At 45.1% G+C, this 17,603-nt stretch overlaps 1 protein-coding gene across 1 annotated transcript in view; it reads right to left on the bottom strand.

The window, feature by feature from the left end:
• Positions 1–486: 486 nt before the first annotated feature.
• Positions 487–17,603, bottom strand: part of LOC149254710 (uncharacterized) — a 30,517-nt gene continuing 13,400 nt past the window's right edge. The window contains exons 2-3 of the mRNA XM_089454821.1: positions 1,811–5,582; positions 487–1,365 (exon numbers count right to left, since the gene is read on the bottom strand). Of these exons, the coding sequence (XP_089310947.1) occupies positions 487–1,365; positions 1,811–5,582 (4,651 nt within the window). The remainder of the gene's footprint in view (positions 1,366–1,810; positions 5,583–17,603) is intronic.

The raw sequence follows: 17,603 nt of genomic DNA, 5'->3' as shown, positions 1-17,603 counted from the left end.
TATGTAGATAAATGTCTTTTGAAATAATCACATCATTAGGATTTGTTCGACGTTTCGAGCCAACCAATGTGGTTCATCCTGAGGACAAGGTGAAATAAATCGTACAATCTTCAGGAGTAAATAGTAAGGATGCATCATTGCCGAGGGTTAGCCGTTGAAAACTAGTCATTGGAGAATAGTCAAACAAGTTACTAAAATATTATTTTTATTTAAAAATCAGTTTTAATATTTTAATATAATTTAAAAACCCAATTTTTTAGATGTAATTTTTTTTTTTTACAGAATCGGGTACTTATGTATTATAAAATCCAACAAAACAGAGTTCTAGTACATAAGGGAAATAAGTCTGAGAGCTGAGGATCAAAAGCGGGTTCGCAGACCCGGATTCCTCGTTGCTTCTCTTGGTTAAACAGAAAGCAAAATGAAGACGACTATATTGTCTAACGAAGGAGCCACCTATCCAGCAAAATTTACAATGCATAATCTTTATGGAAGATTTTGAGTGGCGGAATCATCAGGAAGCGGGTCTTTCCTGAAACTGGCTTTGGTTGAAGCCTCTGCTTGGTAGCTCTGAGTTAGGGAGCGGATGTGTTCGATGGCCTCCTCCAGGTGGCTGCATCTTTCCTTCAGCGTTTCTATCTCCGCCTTTCTTTTCTCCAACTTTTTGCGCTTCGAATTCTTGTCTGACTGATAATCTTCCTTCAGCTCAGTGAGTTGCTTAGTCAGGCGATTGATCATGATGGTGTGGGTTTTGCACATGGTGCAATCCTTATTGTTGAAGATCTTGTCAAGGGGATTGCTGGCCTTGTCTGGAGCAGAAGATTGACCCTGTTGGTCTGCCATTCGGGCTGCTTGAAGCTGAGGAAATTGTGAATGAGGAGGCGAGCCGAGATCAAATGGGGGAAGGAAACCAGAGGGGAGAGCTGTGAGAGGGAGGGGATAAGTCAGAAGAGGGAAAGGCGGAGCTGCACCGGGATGGCCGGAGAGAACCAGAGAGACCTGAGGAGCTTTGCTGCCACTGTTTATCCAACTGTTAGCGGAATTAAACACAGAAGTTGTTAAAACGGAGGTTACCTTGACCCGGGAGCGCTGTGCACGTTTCCGATGAGATCGATCCGCTTCAGGAGAATGTCGACGCCTGAGGATTTCGCACTGTAGGAGCCCAGTGACAGTGGAGTGTGCATGATCGCTTTGCTCTGAGCTACTATATGTAGGTTGATGAAGAGCCCCTCCTTGCTTGGGCCAAGGCTGAGTTGGTCTGTTCAAGGAGAGATTGAGATCTTCAGGAAGAATCTTGCTGCACGCGAAATGAGTGTCGGTGCGTTGAAACAGAGGGTCAATGCAGAGAATATCTGCAGAGTGATTCTGAGACTCATGTGAAAAGATGGCTGATATGTCATGGAGCGGGAAAGAGGACCTGATCAGAGAGGAATAGTACCAGTTTGGACTATCGAGAGGATAAGGCAGGAGGAGAGAAGGATCAATATGATATCGATCTCGGGCGAAGCGGAGTCTGAGAAGAGGGAACAAATCTTGCTTCAGATTCGACGTGCGATCTCCAGAAGAGCTGAAATGATGACTTCCTGAAGAGTCAGAGGTGAGAACACTGGGGGAATGAGAATGCCATGTTCTGGGATCGATGGGAGGGGAGAAAGACGGCGGAGAGAGGGAGAAAGGAGAGACGGAAGATGAGCGACCGATGTAGTGATTGCTGATATGACAAGTTCCGAGGGCGCTATTTTTGTAAGCTGTCTGGCTATCTGGTTTCTTATGGTATCTCCCTTTCATATATTCTCTCATTCTCGCGCACCTGCCCTTGCTGCCTGTTAACTGCCTTGCTGGCTAAGTAATCCGCCTCGGCATTATTTTCTCTTAGGACGTGCCTTAAGGTTACTTCACCCAGAATTTTGATGTTGTCGATAATTCTCTGCCTTATGTTGCTGAGACCTGCTTTGTTGAAGTCTTTGCCTGTGTTCATAGCTGAGATAATGATGGCCGAGTCCCCAATAATGATGGCGTCCCTTAGTCCCAATCTGGAGAGGATCTCTGTACCTAGGAATAAACTGTATGCTTCAGCTATGTTGTTCGAGGCCTTTCCAAGTCCCCATTCATAACTGCATATGGAAATCCCCTTATGGTCTTTAATTATGCCTCCTGCCCCTGCTTCTCCGGGATTGTTCTTTGAGGCGCCATCGAAGAAAAGAAGGGGGCGATTTTGATTGAGAATCCATTGGCTTACCTCTTCTTTAGTTCCCCTGATTTTCCATTTGGAAGGCTTCTGATGTGCTTTGTTCTGGAGGGGAGGACTCTGAGAGTGGTTGATGTTAAATTTACTGTACCAATCCTTTTCCTCTTGAGTCCAGCTCGTCTGGTCTGGAGGGGTTATGAAGTTAGCGCTGACAGCTTCAGAGATGTTAGCAATTGTTTTTGCTATGACATTGGCTAGTTTAGGCGTTTTGCTGTTGAAGACGTGATTATTCCTAGCTAGCCATAGATTCCAGCATAGGGTAGGAGGGATGCACTTCCACACTCTAATAAGATTGTTCTTGCCTTTTCTAGAGTAAGGGAAATCCTTCTTCCAGTTCTTCTGTAGAATGTGCATCTGGTCTGGGATTGCCCGAGTATCCAAAGGCCTTGTTAACTGGTTCCAGCAACTTTTAGCAAAGGGGCAGAGAAGGAAGGAGTGTTGGATAGACTCTTCCTCTGATCGGCAGAAACAGCAGATCGAAGGGCCTTGAATTCCTCTCTTTCGCAGATTCTCAGCTGTGAGGATTCTCCCTTTTAAAAGGGTCCAATTGAAGTGTTTTACTTTTGGGAGGCATTCTGTCTTCCAGGCAGCAGTATGAAGGTTCCATTTTGGTGCAGGGTTTGAGTTTTGTAAAGATTTATATCCTTCTTTAACTGAGAAGGGCCCTCCACTAGTGTCCCAGATGTGTCTGTCTTCTTTCTCCTTGTTGATTGGTGCTGATCCTGAGAGTGACAGCTTCAGAGTGAGCCAGAGCTCTTTGAGGTCCAGAGGGAGTTGCAAGTCTTTCCAGGCGTACCATTTATTTTGGTTCCACAGAGATATATCGTACAGGGTGATTATCTTTCTTTCCTCCATCCAGTTTTGCAGAGGCCTGAGCTCTTGGAGGAGGTTTCTAGGATTAGAGTTCATTATTCTGTCCGACCATATTTTGGAGTTCTTTCCATTGCCTGGGAGTTTGGAGACGTTTTCTCTAAAGTGTGCCAAGACTTTCTTGATAAGGCGCCACATCGGAGTGCATGGCCTGTCTGCTATTGGATCATTGAGGATGTTGGAGTTTGGACCTCTGAGGTATTTCCTTTTTATTGTCTCCACCCACCACGAGCCATTTCCTGTGAGGATCCTCCAGATCAGTTTGAGCCCTAGCGCCTGATTGGAGAGGCTTGGGATTTTTATGGAGAGACCTCCTTTTTCATATGGAAGGGTGACTTGTTCCCAATTGACAAGGCTGAATTTCTTTGTGTCCTGTTTGCCTCCCTGCCAGAGGAAACTTCTCATTATAAGTTCCATATGCTTATGAATACTTGCAGGGGCCATGATGACCGCATATTGGTAAATTGGGAGACCTGAAAGGACAGACTTTATGAGGATGGTTCTGCCTGCTAGATTTAGCCAAGAGGCGCCCCAGCTCAAGAGAAGGCCTTTCATTTTTTCAATGTGGTTTGTCCAAACCTCTGCTTTGATGTGATTCTTGGCCAGGGGCAGGCCCAAGTAGGGAAAGGAGCTCCAATTTTTTTGAAGAGTAATGTCCAAAATTTGAGCTATTCTCTGCTGTGTCTGGTAGGGCACGTTCCAAGTGTACAGTTTACATTTTCTATTGTTCAGTTTGCCTCCGGAAGCTTGAAGAAATGAATCCAGCACTCTTTTGAACCTCCTAGCCATCAGACTGGAGGCTCCCCCAATTAGTAAAGTGTCATCCGCAAATAGCGAATGATTTATCTCCTTTATTCCTCTTTCAATGCGGATACCTGTGATTTCTTTTTTGGTTCGAAGATTTTCTAGATGAACACTCAGAGTCTCCGCCATGATAATGTAAAGAAAGGGGGAGAGAGGGCAGCCTTGCCTTAGCCCCCTGGAGCTTCTAAAGAAATTGCTGGGGCGACCATTGATCAGCGGGGCAGTCCAGGTGTTGGAGATACACCCGGTGATGATGCTAACAAAGTTGGGGGAAAAGCCGAATTTTTTTAGGACTGCACTTAAGAAGGAGTGGTCCACTCTGTCAAATGCGTTGGCCATGTCCAGTTTGATGATCATTCCACGTTCTCCTCTATTGTGACTGCTATGGATAGCTTCCTGGATTAGAATAACATTATCAATGATCTGCCTCTTTGGGACAAAGCCGCCCTGGTTCTCTGAAATTAGAAGAGGAAGATAATTCTTCAGCCTGTTGGCTATGATTTTTGTTATGATCTTGTATGAAACATTACAGAGCGAAATGGGCCGGAACCTATCAAAGGATTTGGGATTTGCTTCCTTGGGAATCAAGGCTATAAACGAAGACTTGGTGTTGTCTCCCAACTTGTGTTTTCTAAATGCATTTTTAACCATTCTCACAAAATCTTTCTTTATAGTTTCCCAGTGCTGCCTGTAGAATGCTACTGTAAAACCATCCGGCCCCGGGGCCTTGTCTTGCTGCATGTTGAAGACAGCTTCTTTGATTTCTTCTGCTGTGGGATCTTGCTCCAACTTGTTGTTGTGTTCCTCTGTTATTTTGTTCTCTATTACACTTAGGAATGCCGCGCTGTCATGTTGTTGGGGTTCTGCCGAAAGGAGAGCCTTGAAGTGGTGGAGTGCTGCGTTTTTTATGTCTTCTTGATCCCTCAATTCCCTCCCTTCCACTTCTATTTTATCTATCTGATTGTTGGCTCTTCTGATTTTGACATTGTTGTGGAAGAAAGAGGTATTTTTATCCCCAGCTTTCAGCCATAAGCAGCGGGATTTCATTCTTTGCTCCTCTTCTTCCACGCGGTTTTGCCTGTACAGCTCTTTGTACAAGTTTTTTTCCTTCTCTAGATCTTCTGGTGTGTATTGCATCTGCTCTTTTTCTTTGTGCCAGCTCTCCATCTCTGTTAACAGGTCTGTTTTCTTTTTCCTTTCAGAGATTGCTTTCTCTTTCGCCCATTGTTTTATGACTGTCCTGAGATGTTTTATCTTAGTTTCCCAAACGAAATGTGGCGAGCCTATTACTTCATTTGCCCATTGATTTCGGACAAGGGTGCGAAAGTCCTCATAGGAATCCCAAGCTTTATTGTATTTAAAGGGAAGAGGGCCTAAATTTGTTCCTTTGTCCAAGGTGAGGACCACGGCCTTATGATCCGAGGCTGTGCCATGAACAATGTAGCTCCTTATTGCTTGAAAATTGCCTGCTACACCTTCCTGTATTAGGATCCTGTCCAACCTCTCTTTTATATTGTGCGATCCTGTTCTCTTGTTGGTCCATGTATATTTGCCATTCGACAGAGGAGTGTCTATCAAGTTGAAGAGCTGAATGATGGTTTCTAACTTGTCTCTTGATGGATCTGCATGGTAGTTCCCACCATATTTTTCTTCCACATGCCTAATTAGATTCAGGTCTCCCCCCAGTATTATCCTACTGTTATGAATGGTGGTGAGGTTTGCTTCTATCGAGTTCCCAAAAAAAAATTGATATAAATTTTTAATATTCTTAATTTTGTGATATATGTTTTTAATATTCTTAATTTAGTAATAAAGTAGTAGTTAGGGTCACGGATGATGTTAAGGAAATAAATAAGGGGGTTAAAAATCAGTGAATAATGAAAACAAATGTAGAAATTTGGATTATTTTAACACATATTCAACAGAGATTATCCTGATCATGTACTATTGCGGAATACATACACAATACATAAGCTCCTCTACGTTGATCATCAATATAGCAGCATCAATAACAATAAAACATCAAGAGCATTCACACTTAACACAGTATGTAACCCGGGGAAAGCATCTTGCTAAAAACCCCACACTATCTGTATATTAATGATTGAGACCATGTAACATTACAAAGTACAATGCTTATCACAAGCAATCCAGTACCAGCTCCACCTGTTACACACAATACAGCTAAGATCTGATCTCCAAATCTATTCCACTGCTTGCCTGCCTCCACTGCTCAATACCTGCTCAAGAATGAATGAGAATGGTCTACCAAACTCGTATTTCACCTCCAAAGAATCACTCACAATGTGTAATACGTGAGAAGAAGCTACAAACTGGGCAAATACATGAGAAAACTCATTGGCATACTCAATCCCTTGATTGTGCAAGTTCTGATGTACAACTATAGTCACAACTGATAGCAATCTGATTCTCTAACATCTGTCCCTGCTGAACTGGACATGCACTGACATGCAACTGAGTTAACTGATGTATTCTATAGTTGTATTATGAGTTAATAATTAGTTTAACAACTCATCATTAGTCTATTTGCAGTTAGACTAACTACAACTAGTTTAACCAAGTCAAACTGAACACAACTCCATCAACTCCACAATCAACTCCACCAAACTCAACTGATTGAGTTCTAACTGAAGTCATGCATGCAACAACTCAAATAACTCATAAGAAAAGCGTACTTCCTTCTGACAGCTGCATGGGCCACATCTGTAGCTCAAACTGAAGTGCTCCAAGAGAATAAGATAAAGTTTATAGTCCAAATATTATTATGAGACAATAATATTTGACTTTTCTATTTTTTGACAGCCAGTCTAAAAATAGACTTTGATCACCCACACTGTGGTCACCCACACTTTGGTCACCCACATTGTGATCACTCACACTATGGTCACCCACATTGTGATCATCCACACTGTGATCAAAAATAGAACTTGCGCCATAATTTGCCTGCGGGCCCACTTAGTGAAGGCGACTCTTTTCACTAAGCTCCATCATTTTGTTGTAATCTCAACACTCCCTCCCGACAAGATTTGGATTATCAGCAACCCCTATCCTGCCTCGGTGGTACTCGAATTTGCTCCTGGTGAGAGACTTCGTCAGAATATCAACATCCTGATCCTTCGTTGGAATGTATGAAAGCAACATGATCCTCCGCTGCACACAATCTCTGATATGATGGTACCTGATGTCAATATGCTTAGATCTATCATGAAATACAGGATTAGCCGAGAGTTTAATGCAACTCTGGTTATCACAGTAAATCACAGTAGGATCCAAATGAGAACCAAACAAACCAACCAGGATCTTCCTCATCCATATAGCCTCGCATGCAGCCAAACTTGCTGTCATATACTCGGCCTCCGCTGAACTGAGTGCCACGGATCTCTGCTTCTTGCTGTACCAAGAAACTGTTGTCGATCCAATACTGAAGACCCCTCCTGATGTGCTCTTTCTGTCCGTTGGGCTCCCAGACCAATCTGCATCCGTTTGTTTGTACACCAAACCATATCCCGATGCGCATCTCAAGTAGCGCAATACATGCTTGCCCGCCTTCTAGAAGAACTTGGTAGGCTTAACCATAGCTTGTGAAAGTTGGTTAACTGCATAGCATATATCAGGTCGTGTATTGACCAAATACATCAGCGACCCCACCAACTGTCGATAAACAGTGGCATCCACTTCTTCTCTCGAAGTGGCATCCTCCTTCCTCCATCCTCCAGGAAGAGGAGTATCAACAGGCTTGCAGCCATGCATGTTGAACTTCTCCAGTATCTCCTGAGCATACTTTCCCTGAGAAACAAACAGTCCACCACTACGCTGCCATATTTCCAATCCTAGGAAATAGTGAAGGAGGCCCAAGTCCTTCATCTCAAACTCTGTAGCAAGATCCTTCTTGCATGACAGTATCAACAGCTCATCACCCGTTAGAATCAAATCATCAACATACAGTACAATGATAAGCAACTTACCCTCCACCACAATCTGGTATAGGTTAGGATCTGCCTCACTCTTGGAGAATCCAAGTCCTGTGAAATAGCTGTCTATCCGTGTGTACCAAGCACGTGGTGCTTGCTTCAACCCATACAGTGCTCTCTTGAGCCTGCACACATGCGACTCGCTGCTGAAGACCTCAAAGCCTTCGGGCTGCTCAATGTACACCTCCTCCTCAATGAATCCATTGAGGAACACAGTCTTCACATCCATCTGATGAATGTGCCATCCCATCTGCGCTGAGAGAGCAAGAATCGTCCGTATGGAAGAATACCTTGCGACAGGTGCAAAGGTCTCCTCATAATCAATCCCCTCTATCTGTGAAAAGCCTCGGGCAACGAATCTTGCCTTGTACTTCTCCACACTCCCGTCACCTGCCTGCTTGACCTTGTAGATCCATCTCAAACCCACCACTGATTTCCCTTCCAGTCTAGGAACAATCTCCCATGCACTGTTTCTGACAATAGAATCATACTCTTCCACCATGGCGTCTACCCATGCGGGATCCTCCACAGCTTCCTCGAAAGAGGATGGCTCAGTCACAACACACTTGCTCATCAGAGCCATGTATCCAGTGTATTGATTAGGTGACTGTCTCTGCCTGCGTTGGGCTGTAGGTGGTCCTACAACTTTCTCTGCATCTTGAGCCAGTCGCTCAGCTTCTGTCAAGCGCTTTCGCCCTCTGATGGTTGGCGCTGCATGAGTGGTCTCTTCCACTCCATGAACCTCGTCCTGTGTCTGATCCACGTCCTGAAGCTCATCCTTAGGAACTAATAGCTCCTCATCTGCATGCAAGTGTAGCTCCCTCTCAAGCGAACACTTCATGGCTTTCTCCTCCTGAAATTTTATATCCCGTCGCACAACAGTTTTACCACTGTTTGGCAAATACATACGATAGTTGTGGGGCGTATTAGTGTACCCCACAAATATCCCAACCTCTGCGGTCAGCTCCAACTTCTTCCTGGCATTCTTCGTCACATGCATGTAAATGTTAGCACCAAAAATCCTCAAATGAGAAAGATCAAGCTTCTTACCAGAATAAGTCTCCTCAGGTGTACTCATGCCAAGTATCCTATAAGGACAACAGTTCTGCACATAAACTGCTGTATTGCATGCTTCCGCCCACAAGTGAAGGGGTAGGCCCTGATCATGCAACATTGCCCGTGCAACACCCACAATCGTTCTGTTCTTCCGCTCAGCTACCCCGTTCTGCTGTGGGTTATGGGGAGCTATGAGCTCTCTACGAATCCCTTCTGCCTTGCAGAAATCCTTGAACTCGTCCGAGATGTATTCACCACCATTATCGCTCCTAAGAGCCTTCACCTTCTTCCCTGACTCCTTCTCGACCAGTGCTTTGAATTCAAAGAACTTTGAATATGTCTCGCTCTTCTTCTGCATGAAGAAGATCCAACACTTACGAGAGAAATCATCAACAAAAATCACATAATACCTGTTTTTTGCTGTCGAAGCAACTGAGAAAGGTCCACACACGTCTGTGTGAATTCTCTCAAGGATCGTCGTGGCGCGACTATCCTTCTCGTGAAAGGTGGCTTTCACAAACTTCCCCAAAGTACACCCCTTGCAATGATCTGACTGCGCAAGTGTGCCTTTAGGAAGCCCTGTAGTGATCTGCTGCAGTATCTTCAAGGCTCCATCGTGAAGGTGACCCAATCTCCTGTGCCACAACTCGCCATCATCCCGGCTCACCAATCCTTCTGCCTTGCCCGCCATTGCTGTGTATCCATCTACATGCAACTGATAAAGGTTCCTCACTCGAACCCCTATCTTCTGGGTCTCACCAGTTGTCTTGCTGCGCAGGAAAGCCTTTCCCTCGCTGAAAACAACATCATACCCCTTGTCTTCTAACATCGCCACTGAGATGAGATTCTTCGTCAATCCTGGAACATGCATGACTTCCTTCAATACGAAGGGTTTACCAGACTCCCTCTCAAAGGAAATGGTACCGATACCGGTCGCACTGTATCTACCATCATCGCCCATCTCGATGTGCACTCCAAGATCTTTGTCCTCCAGATCAGAGAACAAATCTCTATCTCCCGTCATGTGAAAAGACGCACCACTGTCCAAGAACCACACTGATCCCATCACACTTGAAACCAAGCATGCGATCAATGAAAAATCAAGCTCAAACTGTGAGGCTAGAGCCTCTCCTACTGAAGATCCAACAACCTGCTTGTTCTTCTTCTTCTGCGGACAATTAGTGGCATAGTGTCCGTGCTGGTGACAGTGAAAACACTTCACCTTGGACATATCCTGCTTCTTGCCTTTCGCACCAGACTGAGAAGCTTTCTTTCTCTTTCCTTTCTTTGCTTTGGTAGCCAAAGCACAATTCTCTTCATCAGCTCCCTTTGACGAAGATCCGTCCCTGGTACTTCGCGTGATCTCCTCCTGCACAAGATCTGACCATAGTCTTTCCCATCCTGGCAATTTCTCCCGACCATTGACAGAGTCCTGATAGGAATGCCAACTCTTCGGAAGACCAAGGAGAGCCAAGCTCACCAAGTCCTCTTCATCGACAGTAACCCCCACACTTCCCAGCTCATCTCGACACTGAGTGAACTTCGTGAGATACTTGGGAATACTGTCACCCGTCTCACATTTGATGTTTCTGAGTTTATCTTTGAGCTCCAGCTTCCTCTGATCGCTCTTGCTTTGGAATAATTCTATTAATGATTTCCACATCAAATATGGAGTAGCCTTTCCATGGAGGCTAGACACAATGTGATCCTTCACGCCCTCTAACAAAATCCTTCGACATTTTGCGGTCTTCTTTTCCCAAACTTCCGCCTTAGCAGCATCAGTAGGCTTTGGGATATCCGTATCTATGAACTCCTTCAGCCCGTTTAACACATATTCACAGAGATTATCCTGATCATACAATTATAAGAGAAACATGTATAATACATAATCTCCTCTACGTTGATCACCAATTTACAGAAGCAGAAACATTCACAAGCACACATAGAAGCATCAATCAAACTCATTAACACAGTATGTATCCCGGGGAAAGCATCTCGCTAAAAACCCCACACTATCTATATATTATATTGATTGAATCATGTAACATTACACAGCATAATACTTCTCACAAGTATCTCCACCTGTTACACACAATACAGCTAAGATCTGATCTCCAAATCTATTCCACTGCTTGCCTGCCTCTCCAGCTCAATACCTGCTCAAGAATGAATGAGAATGGTCTACCAAACTCATATTTCACCTCCAAAGAATCACTCACAATGTGTAAGACGTGAGCATAAGCTACAAACTGGGCAAATACATGAGCAAACTCATTGGCATACTCAATCCCTTGATTGTGCAAGATCTGATGCACAACTATAGTCACAACTGATAGCAATCTGATTCTCTAACACCTGTCCCTGCTGAACTGAACATGCACTGACATGCAACTGAGTTAACTGATGTATTCTATAGTTGTATTATGAGTTAATAATTAGTTTAACAACTCATCATTAGTCTATTTGCAGTTAGACTAACTACAACTAGTTTAACCAAGTCAAACTGAACACAACTCCATCAACTCCACAATCAACTCCACTAAACTCAACTGATTGAGTTCTAACTGAATTCATGCATGCAACAACTCAACTGACTCATAAGAAAAGCGTACTTCCTTCTGACAGCTGCATGGGCTGCATCTGTAGCTCAAACTGAAGTGCTCCAAGAGAATAAGATCAAGTTTATAGTCCAAATATTATTATGAGACAATAATATTTGACTTTTCTATTTTTGACAGCCAGTCTAAAAATAGACTTTGATCACCCACATTGTGATCACTCACACTTTGGTCACCCACATTGTGATCACCCACACTGTGATCACTCACACTGTGATCATCCACACTGTGATCAAAAATAGAACTTGCGCCATAATTTGCCTACGGGCCCACTTAGTGAAGGCGACTCTTTTCACTAAGCTCCATCATCTTGTTGCAATCTCAACACTCCCTCTCGACAAGATATGGATTATCAGCAACCCCTATCCTGCTCGGTGGTACTTGAATATGCTCCTGGTGAGAGCCTTCGTCAGAATATCAGCATCCTGATCCTCCGTTGGAATGTATGAAAGCAACATGATCCTCCGTTGCACACAATCTCTGATATGATGGTACCTGATGTCAATATGCTTAGATCTATCATGAAATACAGGATTAGCCGAGAGTTTAATGCAACTCTGGTTATCACAGTAAATAACAGTAGGATCCAAATGAGAACCGAACAAACCAACCAGGATCTTCCTCATCCATATAGCCTCGCATGCAGCCAAACTTGCTGCCATATACTCGGCCTCCGCTGAACTGAGTGCCACGGATCTCTGCTTCCTGCTGTACCAAGAAACTGTTGTCGATCCAATACTGAAGACCCCTCCTGATGTGCTCTTTCTGTCCGTTGGGTTCCCTGCCCAATCTGCATCCGTGAAGCCACATAGCTTCACCCCATCCTCCTGTCTGTACCACAAACCATATCCCGATGTGCCTCTCAAGTAGCGCAATACATGCTTGCCCGCCTTCCAGAAGAGCTTGGTAGGCTTAACCATAGCTTGTGAAAGCTGGTTAACTGCATAGCATATATCAGGTCGTGTATTGACCAAATACATCAGCGACCCCACCAACTATCGATAAACAGTGGCATCCACTTCTTCTCCCGAAGTGGCATCCTCCTTCCTCCAACCTCCAGGAAGAGGAGTATCAACAGGCTTGCAGCCATGCATGTTGAACTTCTCCAGTATCTCCCGAGAATACTTGCCTTGGGAAACAAACAGTCCACCACTGCGCTGCCATATTTCCAATCTTAGGAAATAGTGAAGTAGGCCCAAGTCCTTCATCTCAAACTTTGTAGCAAGATCCTTCTTGCATGATAAAATCAACAACTCATCACCCGTTAGAATCAAATCATCAACATAGAGTACAATGATAAGCAACCTACCCTCCACCACAATCTGGTATAGGTTAGGATCCGCCTCGCTCTTGGAGAATCCAAGTCCTGTGAAATAGCTGTTTATCCGTGTGTACCAAGCACGTGGTGCTTGCTTCAACCCATACAACGCTCTCTTGAGCCTGCACACATGCGACTCGCTGCTGAAGATCCCAAAGCCTACTGATGCTGCTGAGGCAGAAGTTTGGGAAAAGAAGACCACAAAATGTCGAAGGATTCTGTTGGAGGGCGTGAAGGATCACATTGTGTCCAGCCTCCATGGAAAGGCTACTCCATATTTGATGTGGAAATCATTAACAGAATTATTCCAAAGGAAGAGCGATCAGAGGAAGCTGGAGCTCAAAGATAAACTCAGAAACATCAAATGTGAGAAGGGTGACAGTATTCCCAAGTATCTCACGAAGTTCACTCAGTGTCGAGATGAGCTGGGAAGTGTGGGGGTTATTGTCGATGAAGAAGACTTGGTGAGCTTGGATCTCCTTGGTCTTCCGAAGAGTTGGCATTCCTATCAGGACTCTGTCAATGGTCGGGAAAAATTGCCAGGATGGGAAAGACTATGGTCAGATCTTGTGCAGGAGGAGATCACGCGAAGTACCAGGGACGGATCTTCGTCAAAGGGAGCTGATGAAGAGAATTGTGCTTTGGCTACCAAAGCAAAGAAAGGAAAGAGAAAGAAAGCTTCTCAGTCTGGTGCGAAAGGCAAGAAGCAGGATATGTCCAAGGTGAAGTGTTTTCACTGTCACCAGCACGGACACTATGCCACTAATTTTCTGCAGAAGAAGAAGAACAAGCAGGTTGTTGGATCTTCAGTAGGAGAGGCTCTAGCCTCACAGTTTGAGCTTGATTTTTCATTGATCACATGCTTGGTTTCAAGTGTGATGGGATCAGTGTGGTTCTTGGACAGTGGTGCGTCTTTTCACATGACGGGAGATAGAGATTTGTTCTCTGATCTGGAGGACAAAGATCTTGGAGTGCACATCGAGATGGGCGATGATGGTAGATACAGTGCGACCGGTATCGGTACCATTTCCTTTGAGAGGGATTCTGGTAAACCCTTCGTATTGAAGGAAGTCATGCATGTTCCAGGATTGACGAAGAATCTCATCTCAGTGGCGATGTTAGAAGACAAGGGGTATGATGTTGTTTTCAGCGAGGGAAAGGCTTTCCTGCGCAGCAAGACAACTGGTGAGACCCAGAAGATAGGGGTTCGAGTGAGGAACCTTTATCAGTTGCATGTAGATGGATACGCAGCAATGGCGGGCAAGGCAGAAGGATTGGTGAGCCGGGATGATGGCGAGTTGTGGCACAGGAGATTGGGTCACCTTCACGATGGAGCCTTGAAGATACTGCAGCAGATCACTACAGGGCTTCCTAAAGGCACACTTGCAAAGTCAGATCAGTGCAAGGGGTGTACTTTGGGGAAGTTTTTGAAAGCCACCTTTCACGAGAAGGATAGTCGCGCCACGACGATCCTTGAGAGAATTCACACAGACGTGGGTGGACCTTTCTCAGTTGCTTCGACAGCAAAAAACAGGTATTATGTGATTTTTGTTGATGATTTCTCTCGTAAGTGCTGGATCTTCTTCATGCAGAAGAAGAGCGAGACATATTCAAAGTTCTGTGAATTCAAAGCACTGGTCGAGAAGGAGTCGGGGAAGAAGGTGAAGGTTCTTAGGAGCGATAATGGTGGTGAATACATCTCGGACGAGTTCAAGGATTTCTGCAAGGCAGAAGGGATTCGTAGAGAGCTCATAGCTCCCCATAACCCACAGCAGAACGGGGTAGCTGAGCGGAAGAACAAAACGATTGTGGGTGCTGCACGGGCAATGTTGCATGATCAGGGCCTACCCCTTCACTTGTGGGCGGAAGCATGCAATACAACAGTTTATGTGCAGAACTGTTGTCCTCATAGGATACTTGGCATGAGTACACCTGAGGAGACTTATTCTGGTAAGAAGCTTGATCTTTCTCATTTGAGGATTTTTGGTGCTAACATTTACATGCATGTGACGAAGAATGCCAGGAAGAAGTTGGAGCCGACCGCAGAGGTTGGGATATTTGTGGGGTACACTAATACGCCCCACAACTATCGTATGTATTTGCCAGACAGTGGTAAAACTGTTGTGCGACGGGATATAAAATTTCAGGAGGAGAAAGCCATGAAGTGTTCGCTTGAGAGGGAGCTACACTTGCATGCAGATGAGGAGCTATTAGTTCCTAAGGATGAGCTTCAGGACGTGGATCAGCCACAGGACGAGGTTCATGGAGTGGAAGAGACCACTCATGCAGCGCCAACCATCAAAGGGCGAAAGCGCTTGACAGAAGCTGAGCGATTGGCTCAAGATGCAGAGAAAGTTTTAGGACCACCTACAGCCCAACGCAGGCAGAGATAGCCACCTAATCGGTACACTGGATACATGGCTCTGATGAGCAAGTGTGTTGTGACTGAGCCATCCTCTTTCGAGGAAGCTGTGGAGGATCCCGCATGGGTAGACACCATGGTGGAAGAGTATGATTCTATTGTCAGAAACAATGCATGGGAGATTGTTCCTAGAGAAGGGATCAGTACAGATGGTCTAAGCAAGCAGGCAGGTGACGGGAGTGTAGAGAAGTACAAGGAAAGATTTGTTACCCGAGGCTTTTCACAGATAGAGGGGATCGATTATGAGGAGACCTTTGCACCTGTCGCAAGGTATTCTTCCATACGAACGATTCTTGATCTCTCAGCGCAGATGGGATGGCACATTCATCAGATGGATGTGAAGACTGCGTTCCTCAATGGAGTCATTGAGGAGGAGGTGTACATTGAGCAGCCCGAAGGCTTTGAGGTCTTCAGCAGCGAGTCGCATGTGTGCAGGCTCAAGAGAGCGTTGTATGGGTTGAAGCAAGCACCACGTGCTTGGTACACACGGATAGATAACTATTTCACAGGACTTGGATTCTCCAAGAGCGAGGTGGATCCTAACCTATACCAGATTGTGGTGGAGGGTAAGTTGCTTATCATTGTACTGTATGTTGATGATTTGATTCTAACGGGTGATGAGCTGTTGATACTGTCATGCAAGAAGGATCTTGCTACAGATTTTGAGATGAAGGACTTGGGCCGCAGCATCAGTAGGCTTTGGGATATACGTATCTATGAACTCCTTCAGCCCGTTATCATCCAATACTGCCTCCATCCTATCCTTCCATGCAATATAGTTTGAGCTGCCCTCAAGAGCATACTCCAATCGCAATCCGTTGAAAGACATTGTTGCGTTGTCACCAAGAAAACACTGCTGCAAATTCGAATTCAGCGCCAATACTGAAGACCCCTCCTGATGTGCTCTTTCTATTCGTTGGGTTCCCTGCCCAATCTGCATCCGTGAAGCCACATAGCTTCACCTCATCCTCTTGTTTGTACCACAAACCATATCCTGATGTGCCTCTCAAGTAGCGCAATACATGCTTGCCCGCCTTCCAGAAGAGCTTGGTAGGCTTAACCATAGCTTGTGAAAGCTCGTTAACTGCATAACATATATCAGGTCGTGTATTGACCAAATACATCAGCGACCCCACCAACTGTCGATAAACAGTGGCATCCACTTCTTCTCCCGAAGTGGCATCCTCCTTCCTCCAACCTCCAGGAAGAGGAGTATCAACAGGCTTGCAGCCATGCATGTTGAACTTCTCCAGTATCTCCCGAGAATACTTGCCTTGGGAAACAAACAGTCCACCACTGCGCTGCCATATTTCCAATCCTAGGAAATAGTGAAGTAGACCCAAGTCCTTCATCTCAAACTTTGTAGCAAGATCCTTCTTGCATGACAGTATCAATAGCTCATCACCCGTTAGAATCAAATCATCAACATACAGTACAATGATAAGCAACCTACCCTCCACCACAATCTGGTATAGGTTAGGATCCGCCTCGCTCTTGGAGAATCCAAGTCCTGTGAAATAGCTGTCTATCCGTGTGTACCAAGCACGTGGTGCTTGCTTCAACCCATACAACGCTCTCTTGAGCCTGCACACATGCGACTCACTGCTGAAGATCCCAAAGCCTACTGATGCTGCTGAGGCGGAGTTTGGCAAAAGAAGACCGCAAAATGTCGAAGGATTCTCTTGGAGGGCGTGAAGGATCACATTGTGTCCAGCCTCCATGGAAAGGCTACTCCATATTTGATGTGGATATCATTAACAGAATTATTCCAAAGCAAGAGCGATCAGAGGAAGCTGGCGCTCAAAGATAAACTCAGAAACATCAAATGCGAGAAGGGTTATAGTATTCCCAAGTATCTCACAAAGTTCACTCAGTGTCGAGATGAGCTGGGAAGTGTGGGGGTTACTGTCGATGATGAGGACTTGGTGAGCTTGGCTCTCCTTGGTCTTCTGAAGAGTTGGCATTCCTATCAAGACTCTGTCAATGGTCGGGAGAAATTGCCAGGATGGGAAAGACTATGGTCAGATCTTGTGCAGGAGGAGATCAGGCGGAGTACCAGGGACGGATCTTCGTCAAAGGGAGCTGATGAAGAGAATTGTGCTTTGGCTGCCAAAGCAAAGAAAGGGAAGAGCAAGAAAGCTTCTCAGTCTGGTGCGAAAGGTAAGAAGCAGGATATGTCCAAGGTGAAGTGTTTTCACTGTCACCAGCACAGACACTATGCCACTAATTGTCCGCAGAAGAAGAAGAACAAGCAGGCTGCTGGATCTTCAGTAGG

This window comes from Pinus tabuliformis, chromosome 7 (assembly GCF_031772625.1).
Source record: "Pinus tabuliformis cultivar Carrire ecotype Pingquan chromosome 7, CPIR1, whole genome shotgun sequence".
Taxonomy (NCBI): domain Eukaryota; kingdom Viridiplantae; phylum Streptophyta; class Pinopsida; order Pinales; family Pinaceae; genus Pinus; species Pinus tabuliformis.
The sequence above is the reverse complement of the archived record's forward strand: the minus strand, read 5'-3'. Positions and strand labels throughout refer to the sequence as shown.